This window comes from Canis lupus, chromosome 14 (assembly GCF_048164855.1).
Source record: "Canis lupus baileyi chromosome 14, mCanLup2.hap1, whole genome shotgun sequence".
Taxonomy (NCBI): Eukaryota; Metazoa; Chordata; class Mammalia; order Carnivora; family Canidae; genus Canis; species Canis lupus.
The window spans coordinates 44,854,450-44,878,384 of NC_132851.1; the positions used below are offsets into that span (position 1 = coordinate 44,854,450).

At 35.3% G+C, this 23,935-nt stretch overlaps 2 protein-coding genes across 4 annotated transcripts in view; both read right to left on the reverse strand.

The window, feature by feature from the left end:
• Nucleotides 1-15,507: 15,507 nt before the first annotated feature.
• Nucleotides 15,508-15,870, reverse strand: COX7B2 (cytochrome c oxidase subunit 7B2). Its single transcript, XM_072774946.1, has one exon. The coding sequence runs from the start codon at nucleotides 15,868-15,870 to the stop codon at nucleotides 15,628-15,630; it is 243 nt and encodes an 80-aa protein (XP_072631047.1). The 3' UTR covers nucleotides 15,508-15,627.
• Nucleotides 15,832-23,935, reverse strand: part of GABRA4 (gamma-aminobutyric acid type A receptor subunit alpha4) — a 218,870-nt gene continuing 210,766 nt past the window's right edge. The window contains exons 11-12 of one of the 3 annotated variants that reach the window (XR_012007085.1): nucleotides 21,993-22,058; nucleotides 15,905-15,932 (exon numbers count right to left, since the gene is read on the reverse strand). The gene's annotated coding sequence lies outside the window, so the exon portion shown is untranslated. Of the gene's footprint in view, nucleotides 15,933-21,992; nucleotides 22,059-23,935 lie in introns of all 3 variants that reach the window. The other 2 variants (XR_012007084.1, XM_072774945.1) reach the window with 2 other exon arrangements.

Here is a 23,935-nt window from a genome sequence, read left to right on the forward strand (position 1 = left end):
AGTTTTGAAAAGGTTTTGCAACTCCGGAAATAAGAACAGGGTAGTGTAAGAAAGGAATTGTTAAATATCCATCTATCAAACAAAGACCTCCCCAGACAATGGCTGAAATGTATTAATCAACAAAAATCAACTTAATGATGTAGAGATACAAGAAAAATAATTAGAAAAACAATCAGAAAACTGTAAAATGGTTCTAATGAAAACCAGAAGACAGAAAGAGGTAGTATGGAAGACTACTGTTTTTTGTTTTAAGCCTTTTTACACTAGTTGAATTTTCAAACCCATGTACTTGTACTACTTTGTTGCAAATTCTAAGTGTTAAAAATAGTGGGAAAAATTACGTTTCAAAACGTTCCTTCTCAAAATAAGATTTCCAAACAAAAGTTTAAAATTCACACTTGCTTTATCAGTCTGAGCGAAAACCAAAATGGAAACTCATCTCTGAAGCATTAACAACAATGATTTATTTTGTTGTTGTCATTGTCATTCTGCAGTCAAATATGTATTCTATGTGAGTTAAATATTGAAACTTCAGTGGTTTAGATAAACTGTGTCCTTGAGTGAAATTCTCCACACATTTTGCTAAGTGTCTACTACGCCATAAAGTAGTGCCAACAGAAATTAAAATCTGCTTTAAAGATGTTGATGCTTTTCAATTAATTATTCTCTGTCTTTTCTACTCATGACCTATTTGTGTCAAAGCCACGCATTCATACTATAAGGCACTGGTGATTCTCCAGTACAAGCTGGCTTCCCAAGCTTCTAACTAATAATACTTCTCAGCTCAATGCCAAGAATTCCCTGCTGAGATCAGGTTCTTTAACAGCCAGGAATCTTCAACCAATTTAGACTACAAAACAGCTTTGGACAATTTGGTCCAGCTTTGAACTGCCTAGAGAGCAAGCACTACAACATGCCTTTCCCAACTCAAGTTGGCAAAGAGCTTGCTAGATTCAAGGATATGAAACGATATCAGTTGACAGGAGCATTTTGGTCAAAGGGAATAATAAAGTTCTCAAAAACAAATCAACTGATGTACGAGTCTGAAAATGCTTCTCTGATATTGTGATCCCTAAAAGACTGTCCAATTGAGCCAAAAATTTCAGTGGAAAAGGTCAAAGGCAATGATTAACGACTACATCAAAATTGAAAATTCACCTGTCAAAAATATACTGAACAAATTTAAAAGGCAAGTAAGAAAACACTTGTAGCATATATGATTGAAAAGAGCTGGTATTTTACTATATGAAGAAGTCTTGCAGTTTAGTAAGACAAGAATGTCAGTCAAAAAAACAGATGAAAGAAAAAACAGATCATACACACACATTCATTTAATAGGATCTTATTTAAAAATATTAGATACTATTGACAACCAAAGAAATGAAAATTAACATGCAAATTACATGGCATTTTTCTCTCAGTGTTTTTTTTCCTTTTTTTAATTTTTAAGTAATCTCTACATCCAACATGGGGCTTGAACTTACAATCCCAAGACGGAGTCTCATGCTCTACTGACTGAGCCTGCCAGGTGTCCCTCATTTCTCAGTTTTGCTTCTTAAAAATTAGATTACTAAGAGGGATTAAAGTATACTGAACTCCATATAATGCTAAAACTGCTATGCACAACTGGTAGAAGCTGGCAAAAATTTTTTAAACAGCATTTTGATTATATATATAATATATATATTATATATATATCAAAAGCTTAAAAATGGTTATACCCAGTTATTTCTCTCATAAAACTCAAAAATATCTAAAGTGAAGATTCAAAATGTATATAAAATGCTGCTTAGTATGGTATCATTTCTAATACCAGCAACAAAGGAGAAATATATATGTCTAACAAGAGAAATGACTTAATTAGATTCTGGATAGGTGACTCTCATCATGCAAGCTTACCAAGAATAAAAAAAAAGTGCATTTAGCTAATAAATGTTCTACCTCATAGAGGGTTAAGAATATCAAATAAATACACAAAAAAACTTTGGAACAGTGCATGGTGCATGATAATAATAAACATTAACCATTATAACTTAATAATTATTATGTATTAATACTAAAAGCTTATTCACTGGCAAACTTGCAACTGAAAATTTTTTAAAAGATTTTATTTATTCATGATCGACACACAAAGAGAGAGGCAGAGACACAGGCAGAGGGAAAAGCAGGTTCCCTTGATCCCGGGACCCCAGGGTCACGCCCTGAGCTGAAGGCAGACGCTCAATCACTGGGCCATGCAGGCACCCCTGCAATTGAAATTTTTATCACTTTCTACTACTAACTAGATAGAGTGGCAGAGAGGTAAGGAGTTGCAAGAGTCAAGGCTCTGAAATCAAACAAATGGAAATAATAAAAAGATCACATGTTTTAGGGAGAGATTTAAAGACATAATACATTTGTGCATTTGTGCAAGAGTACATTGTGGGGACTAAAACATTTTAGTACTCAAATGAAAGCTAGATTTCCATCATTTTTATCAACAAAAGATACTACAAATGAATGTACTAAATGTATTTATTTTTACTGTGGAAAATTTTTTAAAAAGATAGAAGTAATAAGAAAATGAACTCTCAGAATTCTATGCATTTAGTTTTCAACAAATGGCTATTCTTGATTCATTTATACACCCACCCTCAATACACACACTGGATTACTTTGCAGGAAATTCTAGATGGTCTTTTCTTTATAAATGTCTCAGGATATAGCTCTAAAACATGAGTATTCTTTTATTTTTAACATAACCCAAATATTATCACATCTAAAAAAATTCTTTAAAAATCACATGTCTGGTCAGTGTTCAAATTTCCTATTGTCTCATATAGATTTTGTTTCTTTGAATCAAGATCCAAGGAAGGTCCATATACCACTTTTGCCTCAAGTTTAATGTAATATGTTAAACTTCCTATCCACTCCCTCTTTTTCTTTCTTTGCCATTTATTTGCAGAGGTAACTGTATATTTGTCCAAGAGTTTTTCAGTCTCGATTTTGCTTATTGCAGCCCAAAACATTCCTGTCTCTTTACTTCCTGTTAATTGGTGGTTAAATTTATATCCAACTTTGTTATTTTTGGAAAGAGTTGTTCATAGATGGTGACTGTACTCTCACCAGTAGGTATAGAATGTTTGATTTTCTTTTTTTTTTTTTTTGTGAGGTTAAGTAGTCACTAATTATCATAGCTTAGATCTATCCACCTGTTCTTTCATTTGAATGGCAATATTCTAATTCTCATTTTTTTCTTTATTACCTAGAATAATATGAAAAGAAACTTCTCACCATTTGTTCATATTTCATTAGAATTCAATTGGAAGAGGGAGGATGAATGCTAGCTTCTTTTCCTTATATGTATTCCAATTTTTGAAATAATAAGATGATTTCCTAATATCCTTTGAAGGGAACAGTTGATTCCATCTTAAGAGTTTCTCTACCTCTCGCAGAGGAATACGTAAGCTATCACAGGTACCAGCCAGCACAAGCCTGCTGGTCTTCCCTCACCAGAGGTCTGTATGCCAGGCCTGCAGGACTCTAAGCTCAGAGATGCCACCACCACCAAACAGTGCCCCCCCTTCGGAGGCCGAGGCACCAGTTCTGTCAATGGCTTCTTTATGCCAAGGTCTAAAACTGCAACTTTTCTTCTTTGTTTTCCTGGTCATGGTGGTTATTGTTTCCTATAGTTACTCCCCATGCGACACTTTAGCGTTCCCACTTTCTTCTGGTTATAAGATTTCATTTTTTAAAACATTTGAATCTCAGAACAGTCCTGTGAATAGTGCTGGAAATGCAATCAGTTTCATCTATTTTTCCTATAGTTTAACTAGTGAAGCCCAACAATACTTGTTAAAAACTCCAGGTTTTTCTGGATAATGTTTGTTCTTCCAAACGTATTGTATAATCAACGTGTCAAGCTCCAGACAAAAGGATAAAGGCAGCATTTAAGACAACAGGGAACAACTTCCTGAGGTCGTTGGAGTGAAGAAGCGTTGCTGTCCTGACATTCAAAGGAAGCAGAGGCAAAACAGAAAGGCTGGCGGCCTCTCTCTTCCCTCCCAAGCCCCAGTCCTGCGGTAGCGCCCCCGACAGGCAGAGACTTCCTGAAGCCAGTGCAGGAACAGAAATGTGGTTAGTAGAGGTCCAGACTGCAAATCACAAACACATGGGTGGGTTTTGAAACGGAGACACAGAAGTTTAATAACTGGCTGTTTACAGTCTTTTCCTCTTATAAAAGGATTGCCATCAATAGCATTCAGCACACGACTCTGCATACTTGCTGGCGCCTTTTGAGATACCTAGAAAGGAGACTGCTGGTCAAAGAATAAATCTAGACTATTGACCAATTCTCCTCCAGGGAGATTTACCATTTTGTATTCCCAACAGCAACGCTTGCCAGAGCCAGTTTTCCTTCAGTTTCATCAACATATAGTTACACTTTGGGATTTTTGCCAATCTGATTGGTAAGAAAACAGTATTTCGGTTTAGCTTTAATTAGCACATGTCTCTTATTATGGAGAGTCGTGAATATTTTCATAGATCTATGAGCTGTTTGCATTTCTTTTTTGGTGAACTATCTGTTCATATTTCTTTGCCCCTTTGTATTTTGCCTCTCTGCCTTCAGAAGGCTTTTACATATTAGAGATAGTAACTAAACTGACATAATTTTCGAACGCTTTTTCATCTTAGCCATTATGTTTCTTAGTTTGTTTTGGGGGGTTTTTTGCAATGCAAATGCAGTATTTTACTATGCTTAAATTTACCAGTATTTTTATTATTGCATCTGGATTTCGACTGATATTTGGAATATTTTCCTCATTTTCATGTTATAAATTCCCCCAGGTTTTCTTCTTGCTTTATAGTCTTTTTGTATTAAAACTCTAACCATTAGAATCTTGCCCACAATGTCAGAAATGGATACAATTTTATCTGTCTTCTTTATGGTTAACCAGTTTCTTCCAACACTACTTATTAAAAGTTCATCCTCTCCCCACTGTTTAAATGCTGCCTTTATCATATATTAAATTTCCATATGCATTAAGATTGACTTATGGATTTACCTCTTCTATTGGTCTGGCTTCCATTTGTACACACAGCATAATGATTCAGAAGTCTATTATAGACTCTGGAAAATGTTTTAATAACTAAGAGAGTCAGTCACTACTTCTGGAATTTTCACGTTCTCATTATTATTTGCTCTGTTGAATGAATTTTATAATTAATTTGCCAAGCTCCAAAGAAAAACAGCTTATTCACATCTTCTTGGAAAAGCTTTAATGTTATAAATTATCTCAGGGAAGACTGAATTCTATATGACATTGAGACTCTCTGTCCAAGAATATAGCATGCTTTCATTCGTTTAAATAGACACACACATTTGTTGCACGTAAATTTATATATAGGTATTCTGTTTTTCTTTTGTAACTGGAACTGTCTCATCCATAGAATTTTTTGAAAGTTGATTTTAAGGTTTTATAATCTGATATCATCCTGGAATTATTTCCCCATTTTTTTTTTTACTTTTCTACATATATAATTCTATCATCTGCAAATAGAATTCTTACTTTACAATTCTTATACCTTTGCATTTTTGCCTTTTATTAACTAATACATCTGATAAAAAATGTTAAATAGTAATAGAACATATTTGCCTTATGCCTGACATTAATCAGAAAGCCACTAATGCTTCCCCATTAGGTAAGATGCCCACTTTAGGGCTACAGGGGTGTGTGTGCTTGTGTGCGCTCACATGCATACAAATCAGATTTTTGTCATTGAAGCATAATAAATTTCAAATATTTTAAAATATGCATCTATGAACATAAGTATATGATTTATCTCTAGCTCTATTAATATAGCAATATTATCTCTAGCTCTATAATGGATTACATGGGTTTGTCAAAAATTCTCATCTGTACCCATACAGGATCTTTTTTTCTTTTTAATTGGAATAATCTCTTTACTTTCCCTACTTATTCCATGATAATTGATATGTTTCGACTTTATAACTTTTAGGATTAAAGGATACATTTTTATTCTGATAAATTTTGTTAGAAAATGATTCATCATATCTAGATTTTTCAACATATTTGCATAGAAGTATGCAGACTAATGTTATTTTTCCATATATATATCTAATATTTCCCCACACTTTTTAAAAATTAGTATGATTGATAGTGGTTGCTTTATGTGATTTCAAATAAGTGAGTTCACTATTGGATTAACTTATTAGTTCTTAATGTTTTGTAATATTTCAATTTTGGAGTTGATTTAATTCTGCTTTGTGGTTTATATAGTTCTTTATAAAGTTTCTTTTTCTTTTACTAAGCGGTTGAGTGTTTCAATTTTCGTTTTTATTGTTACAGGTCTGTAAGTTTTCCTCCAGTACATAATTTAACTGTATATCAATCCTGGTATGTGGTATTCTATTTTTCAAGGTCTGAAATTTTGGTTTCCTCTTTGACTTAAGAGTTGTGTGATAGCTAATTTTATGTGTCAACTTGACTTGGCTATGGAGTGCCCAGATATATGTGGTCAAGCATTATTCTGAGTGTCTCTGTAAGGTTGTCTTAGGATGAGATTAACATTTGAATTTGTAGACTGATGGGACACGTGGGTGGCTCAGCGGTTGAGCATCTGCCTTCGGCTCAGCACATGATCCTGGAGTACCGGGATCAAGTCCCACATCAGGCTCCCCACATGGAGCCTGCTTCTCCCTCTGCCTATGTCTCTGCTTCTCTCTGTGTGTCTCTCATGAATAAATAAAATCTTTAAAAAAAATGAATTTCAGTAGACTGACTAAAGCAGAGTGCTCTCCCTAACATAGGTGGTTCTCATCCAATCAGTTGAAGGCCTGAGAAGAAAAAGTTTACCCTTTTGCAAAGAAAAAGGAATTTTTCCTTGTGGCTGTTTGATCTGAGGTATTGGTCATTTCTGGCTCTTGAACTTAGGCTGAAACACCTGCTTTCCTTGTGTCTTGAGACTGCTGACTTTCGGACTGGAATTTACATGTTGTATCTATTTTCAGAGCTTGAGACTTGTCAGCCTCCATAAGTGGATGAGTCAATCTATTCTTTGTAATAATCTCTCCTTCCCTCTCTCTCTGCTTAAATAGATGATAGGCAGTTAGATGATAGATAGATAGATAGATAGATAGATAGATAGATAGATAGATAAAGGGAAATATGCAGATATAAATAAAAGAACCATATGGATTATATTTTTCTGGATAGGCCTCATACAAATTGTTTATGATCTGTTCTTCCAGGTGGAAGGGGCTGTTTTATAATTTTGGAATGCTTTTGGTTTTAATTGCATTATGGTTATTCTATTTATATTATTTTTATCACATACACACAATCTTATTATTTCTGTAACCATCCTATTTGGGGGGAAAGGAGGAACCTGTTTTGGCTTGAGAAATGTGTAATTCTCTTTCCTGTTATTAACATTTCCTATCTCTCCTTAGTGTCTCCTATAACTACTGCTTTATGGAAGTTGTTGCTTTAGGGTGTAATAGACTGCCCTGGACTGTTTGCCTACACCGAACTGCTAAATCAGAGAGAAATAAACTTCTATTTTCTTGAGACTGCATTTTAGATCTCTTTCTTTAGCTTATTAGCCTTACTGTACCTAACTAATCACAGACAGACTTACCAAGTTTGATGCAGAGAGACTGGCTCAGTGACAGCTTGACAAAATGGTCAGTTCCAACTAATGCAAATAAAATGTGACACACATTTGGGAGTAATTCATAAAAGATGATTTCTGTTATTTTGCCACTGTCTTCCCTACAACTACTTAAAATTCTAATAATTATATTCCACAAACTAATTAATGATCTTGAATCCTGAGATTTATAACACAAGCCAGTAAGTTATTAATTTTAAATGAATAAAGAGTATAAAACATTTCTCTTAGTATATTTGGGCTGCTATAACAGAATACCATAGACTGGGTGGATTATAGGGAACAGAAGTGTATTTCTTGCAGTTCTAGAGGCCAGGAAGCTCAAGGTCAGGATGCTAGCAGATTCATCATCTGGTGAGAGCCCACATCTCAGTTCACAACCAGCCATTTCCTTGCTCTGTCTTCACATGGCAGAAAAGGCAAGTGAGTCTTCTGGGATCTCTTTTATTAGGATGCTAATTCCGTTTAAAAATTCCATTTACGAGGACTCTACCTTCCAAAAGGCCTCACCTCCAGATACCATCATACTGGTGATTAAGTTTCAACATGAATTCTGAAGGGACACAAGCATTCAATCTATAGCAACACTGTATTAGTTAATTGATGATATAAATGTGTAACACATAAGACCAAGCAAATAATCTGCTTAAAAATTGTATATAATACATTAGAAAAAGTAGTTGTGAAGAATATAAGATTTTCCTTCTCCTAAATGGAAACTTCCTCTTAGGAAGTTTACAATAGCATTATTGTTTCATTTTAACATAAGCAATCATCTTGAATTTCCTCATCGCTTAGGTAATAAGAATTGACCACTTTAAAATTGAGTAATATTTAGCAAAAACAGAAAACTCTTTTTTGTTGGTTATAGCTTTTAACTGGCCAAATTTTAATGTAGTCTGTTCCATTAATATGAAGTAAAATAATTATTTTTAATGTCACATTAGGAAAATAATAAGCACAGCTCAAAATTACCCATATTTCAGATAAATTATTTCAAAACTATGCTGAAAATTGAAATTTCACATATATGATGTGGGTAGTTTATGTAAAAGCAATTAATTTTGAGTAACATTTTTGAAATGAGTGTGAGGTCAAAGTCTTATCCTATTTCACTGGGGATAACCGCTTAGATTGCTTATTCAGTATTCTTGGGAAGTAATTTATAGTTCCTAGAACTGCAAAGTTTTCCTAGTACCACAATTTATAGATCATAAGAGTTAAGCAGACTTTGACAGGGTGGTGTATTACCTTAACCACCATTCTCATAATATCAGATGATGTAATAATAACGCAATATCTTGAATACTCTATTGCTACAGTAGTAACAATTAAAGACTCAAGCTCACAAATTATTTAGTAGGTAGGGAGAGGTAGGTATATAGCAAAGAGACAGAAATTGGAGTGAATTTAAGGTTTTTTTCTAGTACATATCCTTTATACATATAAACATTTGAATGTGTTTCACTGAGAGTGAAAGATGTTTGGCTAAATATAATGTACTTCAGACTGTGACGTAACTACAAGCCTATCGTAGCCTAAGATAAGCAAAAATATTTACAATATAGTTAACACCCTTGAAGTAAATATAAATTAGCATGTAGCTTATTAATCTTTAGTTATTTCCTTCAAAGCAGTTTGAGATATTTTACAAACAGTGTAATTACGTATGCTTAAAATACTTTCATAACACTTAAGACTTCTTAACCTACAAAATATGTATGATCCTGTTGCTTTATTTCCCTATTTTTTTTTTTAAAATCAAATCCTGACTACATCCATAGAAACTTGTCATATATCCCTCATTCAGCAAGTGTTGCAGCAGAAAAAGTTTAAAGGGGGCTTAATCTTAATACTGTCCTTAGTATATTGAGGAGTCCTATCATTACATAGGCTTGGAGAAAAAGAGGCTGGAACAGAAGAAGGGCAAAGAGAGAGAGGCATGAGGAGAAACTAAGAGACTGAGACATAGATACAGATGACAGAGACAAATATAAGATGAACACACGTATATAGGACAGAACATTCCATCTGATGTTCTGCTCAGTAGTTCGACATGCTCCTGAGTGGTTTCTCAGTTTCACTGAGCTCTCACAAAAGGGCACACCCTCACACTCTGTCCTGGACTGCACAATTATATGGGTCCTGCACACACCTTGGTAAATGTGTATTACATTCTATTTATAACAGAAAAGATTAAATGAATACTGAGTTTTATAATGAATTATTTTGTAATTAATTTTGATTATGTAATTTAAGATTTTACAATTTTGTAATTTAATTTTGAAAATAGTATTTTTTCTTTACAGGCTTATTTTAGAGCTCATTCCTACAACAGGAACACCCTGTTCACGTGACCCAAACTCCAAACAACAGTCTCAAAAAAAGAATTTTTGGAAATTATCCAAGTTTTGAACCAGAGCTAGCCTTTGCATTATCACAGTTAAACAACAGAGCTTTTTATATTAGGAAACATGGCATTAATATTTAGTATCTATCATATAAAACAATGCTATCCCTTAACCATTTACTAAAGGGCTAAAATCTTCCTCCTCCATAACACTTCCATCACTCATTCAGTTTACTAGATAAAAATTTACAAATGCTTATTAAGCATTTAATTCCATTTAATCTGCGAAGAATCTGTAAATCAGGTATTATTTCCCTCAATTTTAAATAAGAAAATGGGAGCAATGATCCAGATAGCTAAGGGGCAGAACTAGATTCTGAATATAGATCTTTCTGAATTCAAAGTCCATACTATTTTAGGAAGTTGTCTTTAAATGCAAAAATCTAGAAAGAACAACATTTACAAAGAGTGACAGGACATTGTTTTCAAAGCTGTATGTTTATTTCTATAGTTGGCATCATACTTACCATTTAAATGTTCTCATTTATGAAGTGGTTTTAAAACTCTCCTGCATGTATTATCTAATAAAATATCCATATACTTCTCTGTTGTTGTTGTTGTTGTTGTTGTTGTTGTTGTTATATTTGTCAGACATCCATCAGTTACGGCTGTGTGCCTGATTGGAAGATCTTTCATTTCAAGAAAATGTGAAATGTTTCCATGGAGATCAGCTTGAGATAGCCTAGTGACGAGCTTCTTAGCTATAATTTCACATTGGTTTCTATGGTTTCCAGATAGGGGAAGAAAATGAAGTTGCAGATTTTTTTTTTTTTTGTAATGTAAAAGGTTATTGGAAAATAAGAGATACTGCTCAAATTAATGTCGTTCCCCCTCCAGGAAAGCAACTGCTGTTACTGCAAAACGAAGATGCATGTTGTACATCTCTGCACTTTTCTATATTGGTAACAAATGAGGAACTATTATGATATTTAAACAATTTCCAAAATTAGCAGAAACTTCTCTTAAAAGGGGTGAATTCATTGTTGCAATGTTTTAACAATGGGTACTAATAACTGGCTTGCAATCTCCACTTTTCTTGGATCACACATTTAAAGATGGCACACAGTGCCTCTGCTAAATCAGTTAAGGAATTGGTGAAAATTGACAGAGATATCTCTTTATTCATGGTTTATAACAGAAACCAGAATTTAGCAGTTCTTTAATATACTTGTCACCGTTACTAACTTATCTATAAGGCTGGGCTATGAAACAAGGACTAGTAAATACTGGATTTCATATTCAAATCTTATTTAAAATAGATGGACTTAAGTTAAGACTGATCAAACACCTATCACCCCCTTGGACCTATCCTCCAGCCTGACTCTTACTTACCAATCTTCTCAATAGTTGGCATGCAGCCACAGCATTTAGCTTTCTTTTTTCTTTTTTTTTCTTTTTCTTTTTTTTTTTTTTTTTTTTTTTTGCATTTAGTTTTCAAATATCCCATCACCACCTGGGATAAGATCAGGGTTGTCTTTTCTTAGAAAGTCTGTGAATTCCTCAATTCCTCATGGAGCAGTGGACCAGAAGCCAAGAGATCCGAACTCTGTTTCTATCTTCATTTTAAACTGATTTCCATGTCACTTAGCTAATCCATGGCTAATCATGGGCATACATCTATTCAACAAGATACATGACCAGCTCACGGACTTTAGAGCATTACTGTAATTTCAAATGAGGAAAACATCCAATCCTTTAACAGCTGTAACAGCACACAGATATGGAAAACTTTAATTATTCATTCTTCACTTATTATTCATGCTTTAGAGCCCAGTACCAAAATATAGCCCTGGCAACTCAGTTTTTTCAAATAAAGGGAGAATATGTATCAAAATGAAGTTATCAAACTCTGCTGACAGCAAGCAAATGTAATCAATAACTGCCAAGTAATATTTTCTTCATAGTGATAAATATATAATAATATAATTTTCCAAGAAGTGTGTGAGACAATGTAAATAACAATTATGTCGTGGCTAGTAATTTAATAAATGTACCCAAAAGTTGGTTTTAAGACACACAGAGAACAAAATGGCTTGGCTCCAATGTTTTACATATGACCAAAATATAATATCTAGTGAAAAGGGGTAGAAACAGTAAAAGATTCACTATCTAAATTTTATTATAAGGAACAAGTGGCCACAAATTTTAATACCACAATAATTTTAAGTATATATTTGTATATATACGTTCCTTAAAATAACTGTATTCTTAAAAATATACATATATATGTATGTGTATATATTCTCTTTACCTATATAGATATATGTACATGCCTAGGTCTATACCTATAGCTATCACACCTACATGTTCTTTCTACACACACACGCGCACACACACACACACAGACACACACACACACATACACAAACACAGAAGCTTACATACACACATGTATATACACTTTAGACCCTGTATCAAATCAGAAAATATTCAGGGCAAAGATAATGAAGAAAGTAACTGCCATTTTAAAATATTTATTACATGCCACATGCATTCCCTATCTCTATTTCCTTGCTCATATACTCTCTTGGTAACGTTTTTCACTCCCAAGGTTTCACAACAATCTGTGATTTGCTCCCTGTCTTCTCTGGTTCCAGCTTGAATATTTCCAGAACTTTCAACCTGTAAACCTGAAAAAAGACTAATAGTTTAACTTGGAAGTAAAATAACAGGTTCTAAAGCTGGACTCTTGGTTCCACTGTTTACAAGTTGTATGTTTAAGAAAGTTTTATTCACTTTGAACTTACTAACTTATAAAGGTATGTATGGCCCTATGGTGACTTTCCTATTACCAGTAGACCAAAGAAGAAAGAATTCAAATCTGGTTCTGCAAAATACGTTGGCCTTATTGAAAGTGGAGGGCTTCAGCACAATTCCAAGTTAGTAATGAAGAAGATGGGGAATCTTCCTGGTGGGCAGTACTTTAGCACACATAATTGCTCATTTTATTTAGAAGGGAAAATTACCAGAAGTACAATTCTATACCAAGTCATGGGGACCAGCTAGTGGTTTGACAAGCTGATCAAGGAATTAAAAGGAACACTACTGGAAAATTGGTGACACTGAGTTTGAGAATGGATTACGTGAACATACTTCTTTAAATAGGCATGGAGGGGGAAGATATTCAGGTCCCATATACTAATAAAAGGATAGTAGCAGAGTATCATCTTAACAATTGGTGAACAAGATGACCCATTCATGTGGTTGTTACTCTTCTTCAGCAATCCTTCTCAATGGCTAAGACACAAAGTGATCATGACAACAGAGATGATTATGTATGGACTCAAAATGAGGACCTGCACTCATCAAGACTATTCTGGCTACACACTGTTGAGTGCACCCAGTCTACCAATGAACAGGCCACCACTGCACCTATATTGAGCACCATTCCTTGGACCACTTTAATCATGGAAAGGGCAGTGGTTTGCTAGCACTTGAACAGACACTTAATGTAGATTTACCTTCTGTCCTTGCAAATTTTCTATGTATACCATCATCCATGAACTTGCTAAATGCTTTATCTGTTAGTACCTTGGTACATAATAAAGAAATAACCTTTTAGAGTTGTTAGTTATGGCAACAGCTGGATAACACTACCTTGCCAGGCTGAGGTTATGTTTTCCATGCTCTAAATGACCAACAAATACATAGTTCTATTTTCCCAGAGCTGGGCATTTCAGGCCTGGGAATCAATAGGTAGAGATGAGAGTGGGTGTTATCACAATTACCTCTAGTCTTCCACTAGAGAAATATCCATTTCTATAAATTTGGGGTTTGCTGGTCTAGAAGTCTTTTCTACTAGGGATCATAGCAATGGCTCCATTAAACTGGAAGTTGACAGTGTCACCCTGCCACGGTTTGGAAAGGGATGTTGTATCCTCTTTTAGAAATAGAACTAGCGTACTAGTTTTGTGAGGGAAAGTTGCATTACATTAGGTAAAAGCATATTTTTGTTATTGTCTTTATTTCAAATACAGGTATGATTAGGAAAGATGCTCTCTTATGTCAAATTGACAAGTGGTGAATTACTTTGGCTTTCTAAGTGTCAGCTTAGCTAGGCTTCAGCATTTTTTCCAGAATTCAGAAGTGAGATATCCTGAGCCAGAGATATCCAGCTAAGTCACACTAAGATTTCTGGCCCACTGTGAGATAATAAATGTTTAATGTTTTAAGCCACTGAACTTTAGGGCAATTTATAAAATAGCAATAGATAACCAATACACTCTCTAATAACCATTGCAAACCCACACTGGTAAACAAATTCATTATTTGCAGACTCATATTCATAATTCAACCAATAATTATTGAAGGTCTAATCTATTAGGCCCTGCTATAGGGACAAAGTCATGAAAAACACAGTTTCCAAACTATGGTTTTATGGAGCTTTGCACACAGACAATAAACAAAATATATCTTATTTCAGATGATGATAATTGCTATGGAGAAAAATAAAGCAAGGAAGCAGGACAAAGCTCGAGCTAAGTAGGGGCTGCAATTTTAAAAAGAGTAGTCAGAGGCCTCCTCTGAAAATATGACATATGAACAAAACCCTGAAAAGTGTGATAAAATTAGTCATACAGGATTTGGAGGAAATACATTCCAAGCAGAGAAAATAGCAAATGGAAAAGTCCTGATGCAGGAGTAAAACTGACCAATGCAGCATCTATGGGGCCTATGTACCTTTTTAACGACTTTGGCTTTAACTTTGGCTTTAATCTGAGAGTTAGGAATCTCTCATGTTCTGTCTCCCTTTCTGATACTCCTAACTCTGGGAAACGAACAAGGGGTAGTAGAAAGGGAGGTGGGCGGACGGTGGGGGTGACTGGTGACAGGCACTGAGGGGGGCACTTGACGGGATGAGCACTGGGTGTTATTCTATATGTCGGCAAATTGAACACCAATAAAAAAATAAATTGAAAAAAACTTTGGCTTTAATCTGGAGTGAAATGTGGAGTCGTTGGGTTTTGAAAAGGGGAATGGTATCACTAATGTTTCAGAATGATCATTCTGGTTGCTGTGTTTGAAAAAAACATGTGTGGTGGCACAGAGGGTGCACGTTTGGGGGGAAGCAGGGAAACTGGTTAGAAAGTTTTTATAATAACCCTAGCGAGAGTATGGTTGATTCAAACATGGTGGGAAAGATTAAGGATGTGAAAAATAGTCAGATTATGAATACGTTTTTTTTTTTATTACGAGTATGTTTTAATGAAAGATTTAATAGAACTTGCCAAAACAATTAAACTAATTTTAAGGTGTGTATGCCCACAGAGGGATACCTAGTAATAAATCATTAAAGCCAGAAAGTACATGTTTTATTAATTCTACTTTGAAATATTTATTATTCTTAATCTCCTATAATCCTATAATCCATACCCACTGCTACTGTCTTGCTTCTAGGCACTATAATGACTATTTTCAATGACTTTTTAAAGGTTTCAAATATATTTTATTTCTTCAATTATGCTATATTTTAATAAGCAGCAGAGTACTTAAATGACAAGTTTTGAATTTTGAAACAATTTTGTATTAAGTAACTTTGATGGTTACTCATCATTCCACTCTTGTGGGGTGACTCTTCCAACTGGAGATAGGTTCCATTCTATCCCAATCTGTGTGGCTGTATACACCCATGCAACAACACAGAAAGCGGTCCCACTGGCTAGTACAGTGTCACCGTATTTGTCATGGAAATCTGGTGAGTGTTTTTTGTGTTTCTGTCTTGACCTAATTGGTTGAATACTTCGAATCTTGAACCTTTTTAGTGCATTTCTGGCCAAGGGAAACATCACGAAAGTATGACAGGACTGCAGTCAACTGCGGCTGTTAGTCTATTTCCTTGCAGGGATACCTGGAAAAACAAAAGATGAGCAATAACATCTGATCTGCATTCAGTTCCTCCCTCAGAATGTTTCATTCACACCACTCCTCAGAGTGACCAGTCATGTAAGCTTCGATGCCATAATGTCTGGATTTGAGTCTCAGCTCTGCTACTGACTAGCTGTATGAACTCGGGCAGTTACTTAACCTCTCCTTGCCTTAGTCTCTTCAATGGCAAACTGAGACAGTAATGCCCAGCAACAAAGGGTGTTCTGTGTGTATAACACCACTCTGGTTAGTCTTAAGGGACCTGCTTCAAGTTTGCTTCAAGTTAGCACACTTGCTTCAAGTTAGCACATTCACTTGCTGACCCAAGGTCTGTGATCTATAACAGAACTAATTTATGTTCTTTGAGATTTGCAGACCATTGGCCTTGAGGAATGAAAGACTAGAACTTTTCCAGGCCATAGATTCCCAACAAGTCTGTCTGAAGCCACCTTGGCTTTCTGATTATTAGCCCAGTAGTTCTTTACCAAAATGTTTTTCTTTTTTAGGTTACACAGATGACTCTACTGACATCCCTTTGTGCATCTGTAGACCTTGCCTTCTTTTGCAAAGAGAACAGGGTACTCCAGCACATCATGAAACAAGAAAGAGAGCCGCTTGCACAACACCCTCTCACTGAGAGAACTTTTATAGCTGGCATCATTGAGTCTGCATGAATCAAGAAAATGTTGAAGGCCGCTGCATTCCCTTGACGAATTAACTACACTAAAACTTTAAAAATCCTTGGGCCAGGCAGAAACCTCAGAGTTGGCTTCTGTACAAGAGTCCACATTCTCCTCAGGTTGCCAGCTTCCGGAATAAAGTTCAAATTTCTTTCCAATCAAAACTTGTCTCTTGAGTCATGATCTTTCAGTTGATGGGCAGCCAAATTTGGTTTAGGTAACATGAGAATTACATGCGATAATCCCTAACAACAAAAGTAAGCACCTAGTAAGTATTATCTGTTCTATTTTTCACAAATAGCCAATGGCTTGTTCCCTAGACCTCAGTCATCAGTATGACCGACAAAATGACAATTCACAACATGTCCCTCAAGTCCAATGACGTAGGACTACTATAAACTCAGGCTTCAGTCAGAATTATAAGGCATTCAGAGTACATCCTACTTCCTCCTCCTGCTCCTCCCCCCTCCCTTTTGTTTAAGCTCTTTCCTCAAATCCCCCTTCTCCTCTTTTACCTGTAATTCCTGCCTTGCACCTTTCTACAGGTAAAATTCTATTTGCCTTTTAAAACCTAATCTAAATATCACTACTTCTGTGAAATCCTTCCAAATCTCCCTAGGTTGAATAAACCTCCTTTCTCTGGGCTCCTACACTTCTTACAACCCTGTTTTATAGCATTTAACATGATATGGCTTTATCATTTTTTAAAACAGACTATTTTTTAAGAACAGCTTTAGATTCACTGCGAAAGTGAGTGGAAAATACAGACTTCCCATATACATGCTGACTCCACACATGTATAGCTTCCTCCTCCTGTAACAGGCAATTAAATGTTACGTTTCTTACAATCAATGAACCTACATAACAGTCCTTTATCATGTATGTCTTTTGCAAATATTTTCACCCAGCCTGTGGCTTGTCTTGTCATTTTCTTGAGAATTATATTCTCTTCCAATAGACTGCAAGGTCTTCAAGAGCAAGGGATATTACCCTGCATGCAGAGTAGCTGACACAAAAGCACAGAAAGAAGTTGTTTTTTAAACCAACCTAAAATATAAATGATATTGGTAACCTTAAAGCAGTCAAAATGAACATGGAGGACAAGTAAAAAAATAAAATAAAACAAAAAAAAAAACAAAAAACATGAAATCAAATGTACAGGTTGTAACAGCCCTAATAATTTTATTTTTTTAAACAGTTATATTGAACAAGAGATCTGGAAGCAGAAACACATGGAGTTCTGTCCATTTCTCTTCTTTGTGCAAGCTGTCGAACAGTGCTCAGTCTCTAGCAATGACATACGTTAACTGTGGTCCAAATGCAAGCAACATGGATACAAAAACGCCTGAGGTCAGTACTTGTAAACTTATAACTGTTCAATGAGATTTGCCAACTCAAATGACTTTATTCCCAACTTAGAAAACAAGACCCTAAGGTTCTCTTTTATTTCCTACCAGATGGTAAAGTGGTAGTCTTCATGATTGTGATGAAAGGGACAAAAACAGAACCAAATGCCTTTCTAGAAGAAAGGTTTCAAATATTCAAGGTTTGTTTTTTGTTTTTTTTTTTCCTGTTAATCATGAATCTATCCACCAAAAGTCACTAAGATTTTAATTTGAATTGAATTCAGGAAGTAGGCTGAAGGTGAAAAGGGTCAGGGTACGACAGGTGCAGCTTAATTCAATAAAAAACCACTTGTGGCACACAGGATGGTAAAAAAAAAAAAAACAGAATAATTGTGGTAAGAGGAATTTCTTGTGGGTCATCTATGAATGCTTGCTACTGTATGACAAAACATTTCATTACTCCTATCCTCAAAATGTGAAGTTGAAATTAACTTTGTCTCTAGTGACACTAATCACATCCCTTTGTAGCCTGATTCATCTTTTGGCTATTCCCTTATCTGTGATTTTTTTTTTTTTCTATCTAGCCTAAAGTTTCTTGTACCAGTGAGTATCCATTATTAAGAATTTTCTTGGGGTTGCCCAGGTGGCTCAGCGGTTTAGTGCCACCTTCAGCACAGGGCCTGATCCTGGAGACCCGGGATCGAGACCCAGGATCGAGTTCCGCGTCGGGCTCCCTGCTTCTCTCTCTGCCTGTGTCTCTGCCTCTTTCTCTCTCTCTCTCTCTCTCTCTCTCTCTGTGTGTGTCTCATGAATAAATAAAATCTTTGAGGGGAAAAAAAAGAATTTTCTTTTCGGGAAAAAAAAAGAATTTTCTTTTAGGAATTCCTGTAGTTTGTAGTTAGCATTTCATCCTATAATAAACAAAATGCAGTCTCTTAGACACCTTTTTTTATTTTTTCCTTGTCAGCATTAGCTACACCTGTCTCAGTTGCCTTTATATCTACATTATATCAATTTCTGCTTATAAAACACAAGAAGATCTAGGAATCCATGGATTAGAGAAATTTTCCATACTGTTCAATTCCACATAACTTACTTTTATGATAAATTTCACCTAAGCCTCTTTATTACCCAAAGAATTGAAGAAGTAGGGTCTAATATCCATATGAAAGCATAAAAAAAAGAAATTCAATGATATAATGCAGGTAAAGAAAATACTTCTCAAAAGTAGATGCTTTCTGATGAAAACAGACCACAAAGAGATGGAACAAGACAGGTTTCTCTAAGTAATAAAGAACACAGTAGAGGCTCTCTCATGCCTGTGGCAATAAAAGAAAAGAAATATGTTCTGAATAAATATAAATAGTTAAAGAGAGTGAAGTATCCCATGAGGATGAAAAGAAAAAATTGATCGTGTCATCTATTTTATACAGCAATGCTGAAACTCAGTTTAGGAAAATAATGAATACTAGACTTCAATCTAAGTGCAATAAGGAAGTATACATATTTGAAGCTCCACTGATAACAAAATTAATTTCAAATCACTAAAGTCTATAAAAAGAAGTGAAGTGTAATATATTACTATAGTAGGGAAACTAATATTTAATGAATATATGCCTGTTTGCCAGATATTGTCCCAGAATTTTGCACATCTGCAAAACCGGTGTGCAATGCTGATTATTTATCTCCATTTTGTACCTACGAACAAACGCCAGGTCAAGATGTGAATCCAAGTTCCCAGATTTTAAATCTAGTACATTTTTCAACTATCATTTTTCTTTAAGTATATTCAATTCTGAGTATTGGAAACAAACAAAAGCCCAATGCGGTTACCAGAGGTTACTCTTTAACTGAAACTGTTTCACCCTAGTGACTACTAGTATGTCAGGGTCTGAGCTGGGTGCCAGTGGTACCATGCCCACTCTCGAGAGAGGGAATGAACAGAGCTACTATTACAAGGGAAGAGACAGGCTAGAGATGAACACAGGGTGTCCTTGGTCCACAGGAGGAGTTACATTTCTACCTCGAGTTCTAGAAATGGTTTCAGAGGAAACGACACGCAGGCTATCTTGAAGGATGGTTAAGATATAAAAAAACAAACTGGGAATGTAGGGTTTAGATGAAGTAGCAGAAGTGGAAGCACAGAGGGCTCAAATAGCATGCGGGCAGGACAATCTGGTGAGCTCAATAACACTGGGTAATAAGTGAACGCCCACTGATGAGCCTGGAGGGATGAGGAAAGAACAGCAGCACAGTGAGGACTTTACATGCCTGGCTTTGGAACTTAAACTCAATTCAGTAGATCAGTGTTCCTCATTGATGAGAAAAGAGCACTCAAACTCACAGCCTTTATCTGTGAGTTACCAGTGGGAATTCTTAGATCTGTGTTTTTACTCTCACAATATAAAGAAATACAAGACAACAATATTGGGACCTGGATGATGTAGCTTTTCAATTACTAGTGCCTGCGTTTATCTTCGTTCTGCATTTTTTGCTTGTCCTAGTGTACAACATTTATTTATCCTGGGCTAATGTGAAAAGAACAGAGTCAGCTTTTATATTTAAGTAATGTGTTCATGCCAGCAACAAAACAAAGAATTAGACAAATTGAGTCATGCCACAGCTCACTATATGATACAGACATCTGAAAATAAAAGAACTATGGCAAGCACTGTTGCAGATTCTGGACAATATTAATGGGCACATATTGAATTAATATTATAATTTTGAATTTTCTTTGTTGTATGTTTGGTTCATTTTTCATTTGAAATTTTTTTGGATTCATAGTTGTATTAAAGAGGATAAATTTGGTTTTATGTTTACACATGTATAAGTTATTTTAAAATAATTCAAGATTGTACAAATGATATGAAGGAATTTGTTTTCCCTTTAAAAAGATTCCATATTTAATCCAAGTTTGGGAAACATTCTTATAGAGTAGAGACCACTGATGGAATGGGGAAAAAGTATTTTACAAGGATAATTTGTTACGTGAAGAATGGGCAGGAAGATGGCAAAAGTGCAGAAAAGGTAGGAGGTTATTTTAGTGTTAGGTGTTTATTTCAGTGGTTCAAGAAAATGATGATGAGGATCTGAATTAAGTTTTGATAAAAGAGATGGAAAGAAACTAGAATTGAGAAAAATTAGAAAAAAATCAGTCTGAGGTGGAAAATAAATTACTCTAAGTAAACTGAGTAAGTCCATTCACTTAACCATTGGTTTATTTTGGACCAAAATTCTGTCTATTTCTGTTAAAAATCAGCAGATATCAACACTATTACTTGAGCTGACCCCAGAGAATTGGCGTGTGGGTTATTTAGGTACAGAATGCAGCAAGGTCAAAGCGGCCATAATTCTATTCCTTTAGGAATAGAAAGGGGTACCTGAATAGGAGGAGGGAGGGTTTCTAAAATGATTTACTGTATGATCTCAAGGAAAAAAAATTAACTTCATCCAATCTAAATAAAGCATGACATAGACAAATAAATATCCTGCTTAGCTTTGATATAAGGTTTCTACCTAACGTTAGGGAGAAAATTAGAAACTATGTCCTACTTCTCAAACATGACTAAATATTATGAGTAAGAATCACACAGAGAGATGATGCTTAAGAAGGGATTAAGTGAATACCAAGGTTCCTCAACCTGGACTCTACTGACATTTTAGTCAAAATAATTCTTTCTTGTAGGGGGATATTCTGTTCATTGCAGCGTGTTTTAGTAGCATCCCTGCCTCTGTATACTACATACCAATAAGTGGTACAGTTCTCCCCTTAGTTGTGACACCAAAAATCTATCTCCAGGCATTGTCAGACGTCACTTGGTGAGTAAAATCATCCTTGGTTAAGAACCACTATTGTATACAAAGCAAAGTGTCTCCTATCACTTTGGCCATAATCCTCTAAATGGCATTATTCTATTCAATACAGAGACTGAAATTCTAAGAAAGTACATTCTCCCATTACCTGCTATAGGCTGCATAAAGATTGCCTATCAACATTTTTTTTTCCAAACTAACCTCAAGTTTAAAATGTGCAGTACACAACTCTGATGAATCAATCTATCTGGGGATCTGCTTGCTCGTCTATAAAATAAGAAAAAAAAAGTGGGATTAATTTGGCTTTTCCCAAACCTGCCTGCTGCTAAGAGTCATCCAGAATCTTTGTCACAAAATGTAGGTTCATAGATTCATGTTGAACTTAACTAACAAAGCATCTAGGGGAGTAGCCTGAGAATCTGTATCTTTTAAAAAACCTGAGAACTTTTTTAAAAGTTCTCAGAAGAGTCTTGCATCAGACACATTTATGGAACAGTAAATCAGATAATCTCTAAGGTCCTATCCAGCCCTAACACTCTAGACCTTTCCAAAGAGAAAAGCATTTTAGGAAGACCATTTATTCTTTTAGGTCACAGTAGTAATTGAATTCATCACAATGGTAATTTAAAAATCAGCACCTGAGTGACCTGAGTTATAGGGACCCCCTGGGAATAAGTTTGTCAACAGAAACATTTGCCAGCATTTAAAAACATTAAAAGTACTAGTAATACTGGTGTTGTGCCATATAATGAATGATATACTCTCAAAGCTGAGGCTCCTTGACTACATTGCTCAATTGTTAACATCTTTATTTCCACCTCCTTTCATTTCTACTCTTCTTTTTACAGCTTCAGAATATTGACACTCAGTAAGAAACAATAAAAAAGGCAATCTTCTTGAAATGAAAATGCACATAACCTGCAGTGTCTTTTGTTCATTTATGTATTTCTCAGAAGATTATGCTGCTCAAGGAAGGATTAAGTGTACACAGTGCAAAGTGTCTCCCATCATAATTACTTAAGCCTTCAGTCTTTCTGTAACAGGAAATATGGGAACTCTGCAAGCAGCAATGCTGCTGTGAGAAATGCTGAACAATGGTTCTATTCCATATGTAATGGTATCATCTCCTGAGTCACTGAATTGATGGATGGTACAGCCATTTGCTTAAGGCTGTGTTTTATGCCATTTATATTAAGTCTAAAAAGTTACATAAATGGATGTTACCTGAACAAATAAAAAGGTAGAGCATGGTAGTGAGCTGTTATGCGAGGAGGGAGAAGCAACAGAGTGGACACTTGTAAGCTGATGTCCACAAATGACAAACGTTGCCTGAAAAGTGAAGGGATATAAGGTATGGACGCTCCTTCATATTCTTCCCACAGTCAAAGTCTCAATAAACCAAATCTATCCTATATAGAATGCTAAAAGTAATCAATAAAGTCTTTCCTGAGAATAGTCAGTGTTCATTCAAGCAATTCCTTCTATGGACCTGATCACATTAATGTGACTGACTCGTTAAGAACCTATTTATATTTTCTTTAGCCTTTAGTGCTTTCAACTATACTCATTTTCCCCCTTTCTGACAGTTGTGTAAGAGGACAAGACAGTAACAGAGAGGTTGAAGGCTTTTCTGCATGCTACACACACTGCTTGCTAGGCAGTGGCATGATTGTGCAAAATTATTGTTTTCCATTAAACTTTCATGAGCCCACCAAATTTCCTCAAGGTGGATGTCCAAGTTCATTTTATATTTTGATCCATTTCAAATACTGGAAATGGGTGACCTTGTTATTTTAGGCAATGTATTAAAGGGGCAGCTGTGGTTACTTTCAAAAGATTTTCTTTAACTGCATTCCAGAGTTCATGGATTGTTGCTTAGTCACGTCCTGCTAGAAGAGACTTTTTCAGTGGACCAACAAGTCAAAACATCTGGATAAATGCACAGAATTTCTCCAACCTCATCTTGGAAAAGATGGTCATGGTTATGATAAATTCTAGAAACTTTGAAAATTTTATCCAGAAACTGATATGGAGTCACTGAAAGATATTAGGGGTGAATTGCATGGTCAGATTTGTAGCTTAGACATTACTCTAGTACAGGTACGAGGAAAGGTTTGCAACAGAATACTGCAAATGTTCCAATG